Source organism: Rhincodon typus, chromosome 1, assembly GCF_021869965.1.
Source record: "Rhincodon typus isolate 14 chromosome 1, sRhiTyp1.1, whole genome shotgun sequence".
Lineage (NCBI taxonomy): Eukaryota > Metazoa > Chordata > Chondrichthyes > Orectolobiformes > Rhincodontidae > Rhincodon > Rhincodon typus.
Genome location: NC_063332.1, coordinates 85,295,327 through 85,314,045, shown reverse-complemented (window position 1 = coordinate 85,314,045; position 18,719 = coordinate 85,295,327). Strand labels below are relative to the sequence as shown.

At 39.7% G+C, this 18,719-nt stretch overlaps 1 protein-coding gene across 4 annotated transcripts in view; it reads left to right on the top strand.

The window, feature by feature from the left end:
- Positions 1-18,719, top strand: part of rfc1 (replication factor C (activator 1) 1) — a 105,144-nt gene that overhangs the window by 63,302 nt on the left and 23,123 nt on the right. For all 4 annotated transcript variants that reach the window (XM_048595624.1, XM_020530096.2, XM_020530095.2 and 1 more), the window contains exons 11-16: positions 484-663; positions 919-1,023; positions 7,092-7,479; positions 13,518-13,627; positions 16,415-16,529; positions 16,647-16,732. In XM_048595624.1, coding sequence (XP_048451581.1) covers positions 484-663; positions 919-1,023; positions 7,092-7,479; positions 13,518-13,627; positions 16,415-16,529; positions 16,647-16,732 — 984 coding nt within the window. The remainder of the gene's footprint in view (positions 1-483; positions 664-918; positions 1,024-7,091; positions 7,480-13,517; positions 13,628-16,414; positions 16,530-16,646; positions 16,733-18,719) is intronic.

Below are 18,719 nucleotides of genomic sequence, written 5' to 3'. Positions count from 1 at the left end.
GGTCTTTTTCTGTGCTGTGTATTTGATGTAATCAACCTTGGTGCTTTCGTAATGCCAGACTTTAATAATTGTATCAGTCCTTCAATAGATCAATAAATGTCTTGTTTTTTTACATTGTTTAAAGATTTTGCACTTTTACCCCTCTCAAGTCAAAACCAATGTGTGGCAATTCTTACTATTTTTGCTATTCCCTAATTTTACTTCATGTACTGATTTGCTGTCTCCAGTACGCACAAATGGGGTTCTTGCTTTTTTTCCTGTTATCACCTCTGATTTCTGTCATTCCATCTATTGCTCCTGATCATGGGTAGGTTTTGCCTACACTGTACTTGTATTCCTGGACGGGACAGAAGATGAAGCTTGATGTCTGATCAGCATTTATTTCACCTCCACTCTGTCATGCCTTCTCAGATATCAAACACACCTTGTGCGAAGAGTCTTTACCTTCTGGTTAGAATGATTATTCAAATTCTTATCATTAAGGGAGCGGAGAACTGCTTGGAAGGGCTTTCGTTCGTTATTACAGGAGTCTTGGAGTCCATGGAACGTGATGATGCTAAATCTTTAATCGAACGCTACGGAGGGAAGCTGACAGGAAATGTTAGCAAGAAAACCAATTACTTGGTAACTGGTCGAGAAGGTGGACGAGCAAAACTGGACAAAGTAAGTACCCGTCAGTGCAACATGCTGAGCATTGTTCACACCAGCCTTTAAAAGAGGCACAATTGATACAGTCTGTTCTGAGTGCTGATGATTCTGTGCATTAAAAGTGGCCTTTGTGATATTGCAATTATGAAACTTATAATATTCTAATGAGATGTTAGCAGATATTAGAAGTACATTCAAAATTTGTTCTTTGCTGACCACTTTATTGATCTTTCTGGAAACAGTAATCATTGAATTTTAAAATGTTTTTAGGCTGAGAGTCTTGGAACAAAGCAAATTGATGAAGATGGATTGCTGGATCTAATTCGTAGATTGCCAGGAAAGAGATCCAAATATGAGATTGCAGCTGAAAATGAGGTCAGTTTATAAAGTCCTCAAACTTCTTTAAGTCAGTCAGTGGAACAGTCACGTTGCTAAAATTTGGTACGAATTTTCAATAAGAACCACCCAGTCCCAGTAATCGGAGTACGTTCTTCTTTGTCAATGGTCTGGGAAACTCCCCAGTAACATTTGTTTTCATACCATGTAGTGCCATCTGTCCACGTCCAGTGACATGGCCTAGGAACGTGACTTCGGCTTTTGCGAACTCATTCTTAGCTAGGTTAATCACCAAGCCCGCCTCCTGAAGTCAGTCGAACAATTCTGATAGATGCTCCAAATGTTTCCTCCATGTGTAACTAAAAATCACCGAAATGGTTAGTCTTTGAACTTTGGCTGGCACATTTTTCATGCCAAATGGCATGACTTTAAACTGGTACAGTCCATTTGGTGTCATAAAATCTAAAATTGTCTTTGCTGTTTTGGATAAAGGTACCTGCCAGTATCCTCTGAGTAAGTATAACTTAGAAATATAAGTTGCTTCTCCCCATTTTTCAATACAGTCTTCCAAACGTGGAGTAGGAAATGAGTCACATTTTGTAACTTCATTAACTTTGCGAAAGCCCGCACAATTGTTGGGTACTATCTGAGCATGCTTTTAATCTCTTTTTGAACCTGTGCCAACTTCAGAGCATTAAATCTTTAAGGATGTTGCTTAATTGGATCTGTTGCATTTTCTATACGTACATCATGCATAATTAGATTAGTACTTCCCAGCTTATTCCCACATATCTCCACGTGATTGTAATAACACTTTCAGGTTATTATAATTTTCCTCTGGAGGATAACTTAATAATTTATCCCAATTTTTGAGAACTTCCTTATTGTTCAATTGAATTTGAGGAATGTCCAATTCAGAATCATCTGAATTTGGCTCTTCAGTCTGTTGTAACCAGTAACTTATTCTCCTTTTGCTTTCCTTCTCTGTCAAAATACCTTTTGAGCATATTCACATGACACAGTGAATCTTCTGGTGTTCTTATCAAATAATTCACCTCACTCAATTTCCTTTCGATTTTGATAAGGCCCATTAAACCTTCCCTTTAAAGGTTCGCCCACCACTGTCAACATCCTGGGGGTTACCATTGACTGGAAATTCAACTGGACTTACCACATAAACACAGTGGCTACAAGACCAGGTCAGAGGTTAGGAATACTGCGGTGAGTAACTCACCACCAGACTCCCCAAAACCTGTACACCAACTACAAGGCACAAGTGAGGACAGCGATGAAATACTCCCCACTTGTCTGGATGGGTGCAGGTCCAACAACACTATCCAGGACAAAGCAGCACGCTTGATTGACACTACATCCACAAGCATCCACTCGATCCTCCAACGACGCTCAGTAGCAGCAGCGTGTACTATGTATAAGATGCACTGCAGAAATTCAACAAAGATCCTCAGGCAGCACCTTCCAAACCCATGACCACTTCCATCTAGAAGGACAAGGGCAGCAGATGCATAGGAATACCGCCACATTCAAGTTCCCCTCCAAGCCACTCTCAATCCTGACTTGGAAATATATTGCTGTTCCTTTACTATCGCTGGATCGATATCCTGGAATTCTCTCCCTGATGGCATTGTGGGTCAACCCAAGGCAGGTGAACCGCAGCGGTTCAAGAAGGCAGCTCACCACCACCTCTCGGGCAACCAGGGACGGGCAGTAAATGCTGATCAGCCAGCGATGCCCATATCCCACAAACGAATATATATTTTTAAAAAAAATTAGGCGTAACACTAACACTTTATCTGCACCAGCAAAATTGCAAATTTTCAATCTTTTGTCTGCTTCCTGTCTCATCGCTGCTTTTGAATGCTGTCTAGCAAACTCACCTGCTCTATTTAATCTTTCCCTAAAAGTTGACGCATAGTCCAAATATGTGGTCTCTGAACTCTGACTCACCAATTTCCTCTTCATTAATTTCAGTGGTCCTCTCACTTCATGCTCAAAAACTAATTCAAGTGGATTAAATTTAGTTGATTCATTAGGTGAATGTCTGATTGCAAAAGTACAGGTGGCATTCCTCTGGATAGTCTTGACTATAAGCCCTGAACAAACTCTTTAAAGTTTGATGCCACCGTTCTAAAACTTCCTGCAATCCTGAATAGTACACAGTGGATTTGAATTGTTTTATTCCTAAGCTGTCCATAACTTCCTTGATTAACTTTGAAACATTTGGCCATTGATCTGATTGTACTTCTGTGAGTAATCTGTATCTAGTGAAAAATTTGAGTCATTCTTCTTCAATCCTTTTAGCTGTGATGCTGCGTAAGGGAGTGGCCTCTGGAAATCTAGTAGACCATCCATTATGGTCAACAAATACAGATTCCCACTTTTTTGTTTTGAGTAGAGGTCCTATGCAGTCAATTAAGATTCTTGTCAAAGATTTTTCAAATGTAGGAATGGCTTTTAAGGGTGCTGGTGTTATCACTACCCGAGGTTTTCCCATTACCTGGCACATCTGATATGTCTGGCAAAAGTCAACCACATCCTTAAGCAAGACAACAAGGTGCAGGGCTGGATGAACACAGCAGGCCAAGCAGCATCATATCCTTAAGCAGTCCAGGCCAAAAGAATGTTTTTGTATTTTGGCTTGTGTTTTTCTTACTCCCAAATGACCACCTACTGGTAATTCATGGCTACCCGCAACGCCTCCTTTCTGTAACCCACCAGTCATACAACTTGATGAACTTCTGCCCATTTTTCATCTGCCTGGATATGCAATGGTCTCCATTTCAGCATCAAGACTTCATTTTTAAGGTAGTAATGTTCTGGGATAAACTCGTTCTTCTATGTATGCTTTTGATACAGATGCTTTAGTTTTTCAATTTTCTGTTGTAATTCAGTTAATTTTTCTGAACTAAAAATATCCACTTTGTTCTCCATCTGTTCTTGTTCTTTTTCTTTTTCTCAACCATTTGATCAGATAATTTCTGATAATTGAAGTTCAACTTCTTTATCATTACTCCTTGGTTTTTCCTGCTTTAACCTGTGGCTTTGTGACCTTGTTACCACATAGTCAGGAAAAATCCCAGGATAACTTCTTGTAATATCTCAATTGTCAGATTTTTCCACTGGCTTTTCAACCACAGTAGCTATCACTCTCACCTGTATTCCAGCTATATCATTACCAAGGATGAACTGTGTGTCTGGAACTGAGAATTTTTCTATTACTCCTACCATCACTTAGCCACTCTTCACCGGACTCTCCAACTTCACCTAAAATAATGGAACACTGTTCTTCTTTTCTGGCAATACTCTTTCTGAATTACATATCTCCTCATCTCTAACAATCAAAGATTGACTTGCTCCCTTTTCTCACAATTTTAATTTCTGTACTTATTTCTCCTGGTACACAAGTAAATCTTGCCTGCACAGGTAGATTCTTTAAAGAGATCGGTTACTGTCTTATTAACAAACCCATGGTCAGGTTGTACATTCTTTTGCAGCTTTTTAGTTTCCACTGGGATTTCCTTTATCACTTCAACAAAACTCACTGGCTTATCCTGTTTTTCCATATCCGTCTTCCCAGTGCTTTTTCCAAACCACCAACACTGACTTCATGTGGCATGCTTTATTGCAGTGAAAATACCTGAGCTTTTTTACTACTTTCCCTGTCATGGGTTTCCTTTTTACCCTGTGGTAAACCATCTTTACTATCTTCAATGAGATGTCCTTTTCCCTTACCACCTGACGACTTCTCTTTTTTTTTTCCCCCAATTTTTATCCTTCCCAAATTGAAAATGATGTCAGAAGCCAAACTTTGATTTGTGAACCATCTCAATCATCTGCCATTTCTGCTGCTAATCTTGCAGTGTTGATTTTCTGCTCTTTCGCAAGTCTTCACTACTTCCGGAAATGAATTTTTGAACTCCTCTAAAATAATCATCTCTCTAAAAGCATCTATATTTGAACTACTTTCATTATATTCCCCAGATACTTCCTGTGACAATGATGCAAGTACTTCACTAAATCTACCTAAAAACTTTGTTTGGATCAAAATATCCACATTGGCCATTTTATTTGTCTCGCCACTTTCTCGAAATCAGAAAGGTTTCTATATTCTTCTCGTCGAACTTAGGCAATGTTTGGACATATTTAAACCAGTCCATACCAGGCCTTTGGCTGCAATGGTATTGCGCTCTCTCACTGTCCTCATCACTACTGCTTCCTTTCACTTCCACTTCCGCCGTTTTAAGTTGATATGAGTTTTCAGTTCTAACCTCCGAAGTTCAAAAACTCTCTCTTTCCCCCTTTCTTCTGCCTTTAATCATAATTCAAACTGTTTAATTTACATTTCTTTTTCTTTTTGTTCTGCTAGGGCTTTCTTTTTCCCTTGCCATTGCCTCTAATTCAAGCTGTTGCATTTGCAGTTGAAGTTTAGCCATTTCCAAAGATTGCGAGTATATTTCTGGCCTTCGTGAATGTTGAGTTATTGCTGCCATTAACTCCCCCTTCGCACAGACAAAAGCAACACCAACTCCAGCTTATCTGCCAATTCCAAAAGCTTTGCCTTGCTCACTTTCTGTAAAACTCCTGAAATGACTCCTTCCACCCCCAGGAAACTCTTATTGACTGAAAGAGTCATTACTACACAAAACACACTCTATTTAAACCAACCAAATGCAACACCTGAAAGGAGGATACCAACACTCGCTGTCTTTGAGTCCAATAATCCTAAACCCAATTTGAAATTAGAGATTTTGATTGCAGATGAGCCCTTAGTTTGTTATAGACAGACCAAACCCCCTCAAAATATAGATAGTCTATACCCCAACTTTTTTCATAGCTTTAAAAGGCAGGCGTAAGGCATGTATTCCGGATAAACTGCGATTGATCAAACTACCAGACTTGAAGCAAGACACACTTTTTGGTTTGTTTTTATACTATAGTTAAAATACAAAGAAAGAAGAATTGGAATAACTTAACTGAATTGGAAAACTGGACAGAATAATAGATTATCTAACTGCTAAACAGCAACTGTACCAATATAGAAACATCCTATAAACGCACTCTTGGCAAAGGCAAATTCAGTAAACTAGATTGCCTCACAAGTAATTCTAGCAGCAGGAGGAGAACTCCAAGCTTTTAGCTGTAACAGGGAAAGGAGTAACAGCTTTCACATTCAGCTTCAAGACCCCAGCAACTGTTGAAAGTTAAATTAGAATCCTGGTTCTGTGGGAGTTTGACCCCACCCCTTTGCACTACTTCTATTGTTCCAATTTGAAAAAGCCCAAGGCGCCTCAATCTGTTTACTTTATTGGCTTGGAGCAGACCACTTGGTACCTCTGTCTCAGCTTCTCTTTTTTTTAAAAAAAATGGACAAAATGCACCTCTTAAAGCCATAGTATTGTTGCAACCAGGGCTAAATACTGGTTCTGATGTTTTTATATCTCTTCTACTCACTACTGCTCCAGCCTGCCCTAGTATCATCAGTAGTTTCATTTCTGCAAATAATGGACTGTGTTTTATGGATGGGCTGATGGCAAACTGGCAGCGTTTGCTATTATTACGTCTCTGAAACTGATCATAACTTAAAAACCTGAAGTTGCAATCTGTCAATTAAGCTGTGCTGTTTAGACAAGACAGTTGCAGCAATTGTAAATGCCTCAGAAATCATTGTTTAATCCCTTCTCAGCAAGCCGTAAAGTTGCTGAATATGTTTCACGAGATTACTGTTGAGACTCTTTTTACTGTGTTTTTAGGTAAGAGTTCAATCCTTTAAGACTCAAACTGTGGGATTCAGACAAGAATATTTGCTAATTTAGTTAACATTTTAAACAGTAAATTTTCAGGCTTGCAGCATGCCAAGTCTAGTGACTCATGCTTTTAGTACTGCACATTAGCTACTTAATGAAGTAACAAACATGTTCAAATCAATAAGGCAGCTCACCCCTAAAATTTCAGAACGTAAGTTGGTAGTGTTTACAGCTGTCGTAATCGTTGTAGAATCTTATTTACCTTTTTCAACAAAGTTAATTTAGTTTCAACTGCTTTGTTTACTTAATGCAGACAGATTTTATTTTCATTTTTTAAAATTGCAGGTTAAGAAATCAAATAACGCAAGAGAGAGTGGCAGGGTCATGCAGAAAGACGAACACCACAGCAAGCAGATCACACCGACATCGAAGAAGCATTGTGAAGATAAAAAGAGCAGTCCGTCAACACCTGAAAATGGCGAGTCTTCAAGATGTGCAAAGAGGAGCATTTTATTCAAAGCAGATCCTTTCGGCAATGAACCTGCCGTGAAATGTGAACCTCAATTGCAGACTTTAGTGAAGGAAGAGCAGAGTTTGCTGTGGGTGGATAAGTACAAACCTGCAGCGCTAAAGAACATAATAGGACAACAAGGGGAGCAGAGCTGTGCAAATAAACTAGTTCGTTGGTTGAAGAGATGGCATATGAACAACTCTGGAGACAGCAAACCCACAGGTGAGGATGACAAAATATTTATTTGTAACTTAATGCAGCGTCTGTTGAATCAGGAGTGGCTAATAGTCAGGTTTGCACTATTTATTTATATACGATTGCGTCAAAGTGCTATCTAGGTCAGTCCTTTCATAATTTCAGCCATCACTGTTTTTTTGAAATTTGGACTGTTTAATTCTTTCCAGAGTCACTTAGAAGCCTCCAGTTCTGAGGAAGGGTCACTGGACCTGAAACGTTAACTCGGATTCCTCTCCACAGATGCTGCCAGACCTGCTGAGCTTCTCCAACAACTTCTGTTTTTGTCACTTGGCGGTCTGTTTAGGAAGGGAGATATTTTTTTCCCCTGACAGACATAACAAATTACTAGTGTATTATACCTGTGCAGAGTGAATATTCTCATGTCATGAAATCATGAGCACGTGCAGAACAACAACTTTTCTTTTCTTTTTCCTTTATTCATTCACGGGATGAGGGTGTCGCTGCCTAGCCAGTCCATAATTGCCCAGAGGGCAATTCAGTGTCACCCGCATTGCTGTGGGTCTGGAGTTACATATAGGCCAGACCAGGTAAGGATGGTAGTTTCCTTTCCTAAAGGACATTAGTGAACCAGACGGGTTTTGCCAACAATTGACAATGGATTCATGGTCATCATTACATTCTATATTCCAGATATTTTATTGAATTCAAATTCCACCATCTGCCATGGTGGGATTTGAACCCGGGTCCCCAGAACGTTATCTGGATCTCTGGATTAACAGTCCAGCAATAGTACCACTAGCCATCACTTCACTTCCCGACAAATTTGTATGGAACCTTAAGCAAAGTGAGTTATTCCAAAGCTTTATTCATGGACAAAAACTGAAATAGCTGGAAAAGCTCAGCAGGTCTGGCAGCATCTGTGAAGAGGAATCAGTTAACGTTTTGGATCCAGTGACCCTTCCTCAGAACTGTGGAAGGGGGTTTGTAATGAATGAAAATTTGACTGGCCCCAGCTGCATAAGTTTTGGTTGCATCGCCAAAGCTTATTCATAGAATTTAATTTTGAAAGAGCCTTCTAAAGGAAAAGGAAGCAGTTTAGGTGAAGGCACAGCTGCTGCTGGAGAGATGAGGGAAATTAGGAATGCGTAAAAAGTCATAAATAGAGGAATGCAGAGATCTTGGAGGATTGTAGAGTTGGAGGAAGTGCAAACAATAGGCATGAGGGTGAAAACCTTTGAATTTAAATCACTGGACTTGTATAAACAGGCAAACTTGCCCCTGGTTTTACTCCATCTTGGTGTCCTGCAATTTGTGTGGCAGTATCTCTCAGCATTAGAATGAGGTCCTGCAGCAGGATACAGTCCCCCAGTTTCTCTGTTTGGTGAATTCAGACAGAGCAGACCCATGAACATTGGCTCCAGCTTTGGACATTGCTAAGAATACTTCCAACCCCTGTTAAGGGACAGGAAGCTGAAGGGGCAATGAGTTGAACCTCCAGTCAGCAATATCCTACTTCTCTGCTAATACTACTTCCATGTTCTAAATTATCCAGTGTGTTTCACTGGTGCTGTCTTCCGAATCTTGGAGGGAATATATTTGTGTTGAGTCTTGGAGGTGGGGGGAGAGACTTAAGTGAGCAATGACTGGGGCTACCATAGTGTTAAAAGTTTGGATGGTAAAGAATTTTCTGAAGAAGGGTCTGGGCCCGAAACGTCAGCCTTCCTGCTCCTCTGATGCTGTTTGGCCTGCTGTGTTCATCCAGCTCTACACCTTCTTTTGGGCAATAAGGCAGGGCAGGTGACTGAAGTAAAAGTGGGGGAACACTTTGGGTCTCGTGATCACAATTTTATTAGTTTCAAAATAATTATGGAAAAGGATAAGCCTTCCATAAAAATTAAAGTTTTTAATTGGAGTAAGGCAAATTTTAATGGTTTGAGACAAGAACTTTCAAAAGTTGATTGGAGTAGACAAATCGCAGGTAAAATGTTGTCTGACAAGTGGGAGGCTTTCAAGGGTTGATGAGAGTTCAGAGGCATTATGTTCCTGTTAGAGTGAAGGGTAAGGCTAGTAAGATTAAGGAACAATGGATGAATAAAGATATTGAGGCTCCAGTCAAGAATAAAAGATCTTATTTTACATGTAGAGAACTTGGTGCAATTGAATCTCTTAATCAACACAGAGAAATAAATTTTGATATTTTAAAAACCATTCACATTACAGAAGAGGATGTTTGGGAGGTCTCAGAATGTAAAAATGGATAAATCTTTGGGATCTAATCTAATGTATCCCAATTCGTTGTGGGTAGTTAGGGAGGAAATTGCAAAACCCCTTGCAGAAATATTTCTGTCATCTATAACTGAGTGAGGTGCCTGATGACTGGAGAGTGGCTAATGTTGTACCTTTGTTTTAGAAAGGTTATAAGGAGAAACTGGGGAACTATAGACCTGGGAGTGTGGCTTTGATTGTGGGTAAATTGTTGGATGTGATTTTTAAAAGAGGATTTATGGCCATTTAAAGAGTCAAAAATTGATTTATGGATAGCCAGCATGGTTTTGTGCAAGGAAAATCATGTGTCACAAACTTGATTGAGTTTTTTGAGGAAGTTACCAAAAATATTGAGGGCAGAGCAGTAGACACTGTTTAGTAAAGCCTTTGACAAGGTTCCACGTGATAGACTAATTAGTAAAGTTGAGTCAGGTAGGATTCAATGTGAGTTTGCCAGTTGGATACATAATTCGCTTACTGGCAGGAGACAGAGTATAGTGGTGGGGTGGTTGCCTTTCGGACTGGAGGCCTGTGACCAGTGGTGTTCCACAGGGATCGGTTCTGTTGTCATTAATATAAATGATTTAGATGAGAATACAGAAGGCATAGTTAGTAAGTACGTGGACGACACCACAATTGGTGGTATGGTGTTCAGTGAAGAAGGTTTTCTAAGATTAAAAAGGGATCTTGATGAAATGGCTCAATGGGCTGAAAAATGGCAGATGGAGGTCAATCTGGATAAATGCGAGATATTGCATTTTGGTACAAAAAACACGGGTAGGGCTAATACAGTTAGTGGTAGGACCTTGGGTGGTGTTGTAGAACAGAGGGACCTAGGTATGCAGGTACATAATTTTTTAAAGTTTGTGTCATGTATAGACAAGATGGTTAAAAAGGCATTTGGCATGCTTGCCTTCATTGCTCTGTCCTTTGAATATAGGAGTTGGGAAGTCATATTGTGGTTGTACAGGACATTGGTGAGGTCTCTTCAGGGATACTGTGTCCAGTTCTGGTTGCCCAGTTAAAGGAAGGATATTATTAAGCTGGAGAGGGTTCAGAAGAGATTTATCAGGATGTTGTTGGGTATGGAAGACTTGAATTGTAAAGAAAAGCTGGATAGGTTGGGACTTTTTTCCACAGGTAAATTTCTATAAAGGTTGCAAAATAATGAGAGGTATAGATAGAGTTAATGGTCGTTGCCCTTTTCCCAGGATGGGGGATTTCAAGACGAGGGGCACGTTTTTAAGGTGAGATGAGACAGATTTAAGAAAGACATGAGGGGCAGATTTTTTACACAGGGTGGTTCATGTGTGGATTGAACTTCCAGAGGAAATGGTGGATGCAAATTTAAAATATGTTTGGATAGGTACATGAATAGGAAAGGTTTGGAGGGATACAAGCCATGAGCAGGCAGGTGGGGCTAGTTTAGTTGAGGATTATGTTCAGCACGGACTGGTTGGACTGAAGGGTCTGTTTCTGTGCTGTATGACTCTGACAGGTGGAGATCATCTCCATATCCTCAGGCTGCGGGTGGCTGCTCATCCGTGACTTTCTCTATAGAAACAAAAGACTAACATCTGTTACACTCTTATCAGCGACAAACCCCTCGTGTGTGATTTGACACTAGTTGTAATGCCTACAAAGTTTGTAAATGTCTAAAACGTGAGAGAATGCGAGAAAAAGTCAGCCGGTCTGGCAGTATCTGTGGAGAGAGAAAAGCAGAGATAATGTTTCAAGTCTGGTATGCCTCTTCAGAATGACTAGACTGCTTGAACATGTGAATGACAGGGAGTAAGAATAAACATTGTCATTGCATACCAGCCTCCACTGAGAGATACTCAGCATCATGAACCTCTTCATTTTGCTGTCTAGATTCCAGGCCCACCTTTGTATGACTTCACCAAATGACTTTTGTTTTAATGCTGGAGAAACTGTTACAGGTTCAAATTTTGCTTTTCTGTTGTGCTGCTTTTTCATGCACATTGAACCAAACTGAACTGCTGGAGCTTTGAAGAGCGCAGAGATAATTGGTCACCATGTCTTTTGAAATATGCATGAGTTTGGTCTGCATGTCATGGGATGAAACATAAATTATTACATCAACCTTTTCTCATTCAACTACATTATTTAAAGATTTCTTTCAGAATGTTAAGGTGTGCCACTTATAAACATAGGCTGGGAACAAGTCATTTCTCCACCTAGGAGAACTATTATTTGCTTCATCTCCCCATATGATCCATGGGGTTCTTCCAGTTTTCTCCGAATCCTTGCACTGCCGCAGCAATTAATTACAAAGAGATTAATGAAATTCTTGCAGAAAATGAAAAATTGCCCCTAAGGCAGCAACAACTCTTTAAATTTGCTGCCATCCTAGATATGTATTGGAAACATACATTTCTTGGACAAGTACTAGGTAATAACTGTTTAGGTAGAACTAGCTTGTTCTGACTGTTGATGAAGTTACATGATCCAGATTGGTTAGCAGACTCATCTGGTAGTTTGAAATAAAAATGAAATATGGCAGAAATACTTAGCAAGTCTGGTAGCATCCCTGCAGAGAGAGACGGTTACATTTCAGGCCAGTGTATCTTCTTGGGTTCTTTTGAAAGCTTGCATGTGAGAAAACTTTGTGTATTCTCTCTCCACAGATGCTGAATATTTTCAGCATTTTTGTTCTTATTTGAGATTTTCAACATCTGCACCATTTTGTTTTAGTGTTGTCTGGGTATTTATTCGGTTTTGGCCTGACCTAGGAATGGAGAGAGATTGAGACTCTGGTTTGTTTCAAGTTAACTTATTGTTTAATGTTTCAACAATTTGCTCTCCTTGGAGAATCACTGTCCTTGTGGCTGATTTATTCTGTTAAGTTTTCTATTATGCAGCCTTTCCTGCCCTTACTTATTTGAAGAAAGCAATTCACCTATTGTCGACTGACTTTTATTATAAACTTAGATAACAAGGTGTAGACCTGGATGAACACAGCAGGCCAAGCAGCATCAGAGATGCAGGAAAGCTGATGTTTCGGGCCTAGACCCTTCTTCAGAAAATATAATATATTTATAATAAACTTGTCCAGTTTCCATAGTTCTCATAATTGAAGGCTAAAGTCAACACCTGAATCTCTTACTCTTTCATGTATTTTAAACACCCTTAAGGTCCTTTTGCTTGTTGACAGACCTTTTTATTTTATCCAGTGATTTCTCATGAGAGCAACCACTGCTTTTAACCACATCTGCCTTTCACAGAACAGTTTTCTCCCTTAAAATCAGAATTTTCTTTTTGGGCACGTAGTTTTCAATTAGCATAAGAATCTAATTTTTTCCATTCAATTCAATCTCAACTTCCAAAATGCTTCCAAAAATTATTTTTTTTTTTGATGTTTCACAATAACCATGCAAGACATAGATCGATACAGCATAGAGGCCATTTCAGTCTATCATGCCTGAGCTGAAAGAGTTATTCAGTCAATCCCAGTCCTTTTCTCTTTCTGAATAAACCAATATATAATGTTCAATTCCATTTTAGAAGCTATTGATTCTGCTTCCAGCAACTTCTCAGAAAATGAATTCCGGATCATTAAAGCATACTGCTTTGCAAACATTTATTTTGATCTCCCACCTGTTGTGTTGCTAGTTACATGCTCCAGTCAATAGAGAGATCGTGAAATAATTGCTAATGAGGGAATCTCAAGATCATTTACAATGTATGAAAATAGCTTTTTTTTTGTAGTAATTGTGCACTGTTATGGCTGTGCAATGCAGAGCATGCAGTTACATTTTTAATGTCCCTTTGTCCAGCGAAATCCAACAAATTTGGTGGAAAGGATGATGGTTCAACTTTCAAAGCTGCGCTGCTGTCTGGTCCTCCTGGTGTAGGTAAAACAACTACAGCTACTCTAGTCTGTAAGGTAAGAAAGCTTTATCCAAACATTAAATGTATTTTCCTTTTTGTGATTAACATGTGGTGCATGTTACAATGCAGTTTATTGCATTTTACAGTAACACCAAAGTTGTAGTATCAAGCCTGGGAGAAGCAACTTGATATCTTAAATAAGTCATGTCACATTTCTTAATCATAGCTGGAGTAATACTTTAGGATGTGACAGTCAGTCTTTTGTGCTTTCAGGGCACCTTTTAATCCACCTGAATTAATTTAGATTTAGCATGCAGGTCTTGTTGGTTGCAAGCAACAATATCCTGATTGCTAGCATTTGCATTTTCATTGCTGGAAAGAAAGTTGCAAACATCTAAGAAAAAGCGTAGTAATTTCTGCCAGGTAGTGAAAATGTAGCGAAAGGTTAATGCACCAGCATTTAGTGCAATGAACTTCCTTAGTGTAGAAATTTAACTATTATAATCTCCTGTTATTTTGTGTCCCATTATAAGCAGTTGCCGCATTAAAAACTAGGCTGTCTTTTTGTTCATGTCCATCTAATTAGCAAGATGTCATTAATGGAGGTTTCATAGCTCCTTATAGATTATAGTAAAAATGCACAAGTACTGATGTATATTTCAAGTGATTTATGCAACCTTGTAGGCAATTCTCAAGAAAAGCATTGATTACATTTAATACCCTGTAATCTTGTATTTTAGAAATAATATTCACCAAGTATTTTTTCATGCAGAAATCTGATCGCCTTTACTACCCTTTCTGAAAGTGTTTCCAGGAATCCACCTCGCTCTAGATGAAAAAAGTGTCAACTGCCCTTCAGTTTTTTTTGCCATGTACTTTGAATATATGCCCCTATTTATTGCTATGTTTGCTTAGGGAAATGGTTTCTTATTCTCCACTTGGATGCTGTGTCAACTTTGTTATTTTACTTGTTACTTTGCTATGACTCGTTAATTAGTTTTATTATTCATTGGGAATATTCAGTGACAGATATTCATGAGAGCCCTTTTATCAGAGCTGCGTCCTGTTTCTAGCTAATTAAAAATAATGATGCATGGGGAAATTCTGATTTTTAAGTACTGGGCCGTATGCTATGCAAATCCAACCAAACCAATACTAAGATTAAATGGGTTTAAAAAAATCCTCTGAAAATTCTCTTGTTCACAAAGTCGATTTATCTAATGAGTTGAGCTGCACAGGTCTGGGGAGGACAGAAAACGACTGACTCGTAATACTTCTTTCTGTGAATTAACCTGCCCCAATCCTGATTGAGGCTCATATGAAGAATTACCTTTTGAGTGAGATATTAGAGTACCATTGGAATCTGTGGAATTGTACCCACTACAAGGAGTAAATATATCTGTGAAGAGAGCTTTGTGCAGAAAATAGACAAAGAAAAATATTGGTATGTCCTGTTGTCACCATTATCCATTGCTGTGACTCATCAAATGCTGTGACCTTTTGGAATCATAGAACAGCACAAAGCAGGAGGAGATCATTTTGTGACTGGTCTTTTGCATGACTCTTAAGTTCCAATTCTTTGCTCTTACACCGTGTTTGTTTCTGTTAAATACTTATTCAATTTCCAAATTAATCTATATCCCCCACCCTATCAGGCCCTGTCCCCATTATGCAGTGCAGTCAAAATTATTGCATAATCTTTCTCACGTCATTTCTTTTGTTCTATCACTTTCCTGAAATCTTTGTCCTCCAGACTGAAAACATTGATTTTGTCTGATTTGTCTGATTCAAACTGTTTCCTACTATTTCCAGAGATAGTAGGAACTGCCGATGCTGGAGAATCTGAGATAACATGGTATAGAGCTGGATGAACACAGCAGGCCAAGCAGCATCAGAGGAGCAGGAAAGCTGACGTTTTGGGTCGAGACCCTTCTTCATCCAGCTCTACACCGTGTTATCTCCTACTATTTCCATGTCGCTCATTGGCAACTGGTCGAGATTAAGCCAGTCTGATTGCAACTTTCGTGTCCCATTTAACCCAAAATGAACTTCTGATCTTGTGTTAATATAATTTCCACTTCTGTAAATGTGATTGACTTTTCCCCCTGTTTCAGCTCATCTGAATTTTCTGATGCTTCATCACCTTTAAACTGGATCATTCTCATAACCTCCTGACTGCTTTCCTACCTGCTGCGCTCTGTAAACTTGATGTCATTTAAAACTTTGTTGACTGTGTCTTGTACCAAGTACCGTTTCCCTTTAAAATAAAGATATTGCTTGACTAATTCTTATCCTTGTTTTTCAAATCTGTCCATGGCCTTTCTCCTTTCAATCTCTAATCTTTTGCAGCTCCACATTCTTCTAAGACCTCTGTGTTCCTAATTCTGGCCTCTTGTTTATGCTTGATTTTAATTACACCAGCTTAGCTCCAGAATACCCTCTATACCTCTCTGTCCCTCCTTAAAAGACCCACCTTCAACCTACCTCTTTGACCAAACCTTTGATCATCCTTTCCTTATTATTATTTCCTTATGTGGTTTGTTCACACAGTCATAGAATTGTTATAGTATAGAAGGAGGCCATTAGGTTAATTGGGACTGTGCTGGTTCACTGTATTAGTAGTTCGTTGAGTGCCATTCTCCTGACTTCTCCCTGTAACTCTGCACACTCTTCCTTCACAGATAACAGTCCAATTCTGCATTAAATACTTTGATTTGGACCTGCCTTCTGCATGCTCTCCTGCAGTGCATTCCAGACCTTAAACATTTGTTTTGTTAAAAGCTTGCGTTTTTAAAAATGCATTTTAAAAAATAATTCAATACAAGTTTGTTTTTTCTGAAAGGATCTGGGCTACAGCTATGTTGAACTTAATGCCAGTGTCACTCGCAGCAAAAACACACTGAAGGAAGTGATAGCAGAGTCACTCAACAATACAAGTATCAAAGGATTCTCCTTAGGTGGGTACTGATGAATGAAGTGGGTCCACATTGGATTTGCCAATACACCGTTGTCACCAGTTAACAAATAGCTAGCTAGCTTTTCTGCTGTGTTTTAAATTACATCTTTCTTTTTAGGAGCACCATCAGTAAGCACCAAACACTTGCTAATCATGGATGAGGTGGATGGGATGGCTGGCAATGAGGACAGGGGAGGGATACAGGTAACAGTTTGCTTTATTTAACGTGGAGCTTATTTGTTTAAATTACGCCCAGGCAATTTTTAACATAATGCTAAGTCTAGTTTATGTTTGAACACTGGGTGACTGTGAAAAAGGGAACTGCTCTTTTCTGTTGTATTTGCAGGATGGTGTTTCCAACAGCATATAGTATTTGGTATGAACTTGACTGGCTCAGTGAAATGTTACTGATTTATCTGTAGTGTTGATTCATCACAGGTGTTAACCTGGTGAACTACCAAACAGGTCTACTTGCATAACAAACAGCAGCAAGCGATCCCACAACCAGTGGGTTAGATCTAAACTCTGCAATCCTACCGCAACCTGTTGTGACTGGTGTCAGCCAAATAAACAACTCGGACGAAGAATCTCCACAAATATCCCCATTGGCAATGATGGAAGAGCTCAACACAAAAGATAAGGCTGAAGCACCTGCAACAGTCTTCACCCAAAAGTGCCGAATGGATGATCCATTTTGGCCTCCTCTGGTAGTCCCCAGCATCACAGATGCTGGTCTTTAGACGATTTGATTCACTCCACATGATTCCAAAAAACAGTTGGAGATATTGGATATTGCAAAGGGTTTGGACCCCGATAATACTTCTGCAATAATACTGAAGACTTGTGCTCCAGAACTTTTCGGTCCCCAGACAAGCTGTTCCACCACAGTTACAACACTGGCATCTACCCGACAATGTAGAAAATTGCCCAGGTATGTCTTGTATGTTTAAAAAAAACAAGACAATTCCAACCTGACCAATTACTTCGGCTACACCACCTCTCACCCACCCTCCTGCAAAAATGCTATCCCATACTCCCTATTCCTCCACCTCTGTTGCATCTGCTCCCATGATGAGGCGTTCCACTCCAGGAGATCACAGATTCAGGAATCGCTGAAGTCAGAGGACTGGAAAATCACTAACATGACACCCCTGTTTAAAAAGGGAGTTAGGCAAAAGACTGAAAATTACAGGCCGATTAGCCTAACCTCGATCATGGGTAAGATTTTAGAGTCCATTGTGACGGATGAGATTTCTGAATACCGTGGAAGTGCACGGTAAAATAGAGCAAAGTCAGCATGGCTTCATCAAGGGCAGATCATGCCTGACGAGCCTGTTAGAATTCTTTGAGGTAGTCACGAGCAAGTTAGACAAAGGAGAGCCAATGGATGTTATCTACCTGGACTTCAGGAAGGTCTTTGACAAGGTGCCGCACAGGAGGCTGCTGAGTAAGATAAGGGCCCATGGTGTTAGAGGCAAGGCGCTAGCATGAAAAGAAGACTGGCTGTCTGGCAGAAAGCAGAAAGCGGTGTTAAAAGGGTCCTCTCAGGATGGCAGCCGGTGATAAGTCGTGTTCCGTAAGTGTCAGTGTTGGCACCGCAACCTTTCACTAAATACATTAATGTTCTAGATAAAGGAACTGAGGGCATTCTGCCTAAGTTTGCAGATGATACAAAGATAGGTAGAGGGACAGGTAGTATTTAGGAGGTAGGGAGGGTACAGAGGGATTTGGACAGGTTAGGAGCATGGGCAAAGAAGTGGCAGATGGAGTACAACGTGGAAAAGTGTGAGGTCATGCACTTTGGTAAGAAGAATAAAGGCATGGACTATTTTCTAAATAGGGAGAAAATTCAGAAGTCTGAAGTGCAAAGAGACTTGGGAGTTCTAGTCCAGGATTCTGTCAAAGTAAACTTGGAGGTTGAGTCAGTAGTTAGAAAGGCAAATGCAACTTTGGCATTTATTTTGAGAGGACTCGAATATAAAAGCAGGGATGTACTTCTGAGGCTCTATAAGGCTCTGGTCAGACCACATTTGGAGTATTGTGTGCCGTTTTGGGCCCCATATCTCAGGAAAGAGTTACTGGCCCTGGAGCGGGTTCAGAGGAGGTTCACGAGAATGGTCCCACGAATGAAAAGCTTAACATAAGAGGATTGTTTGAGGACTCTGGGTATATACTAGATGGAGTTTAGAAG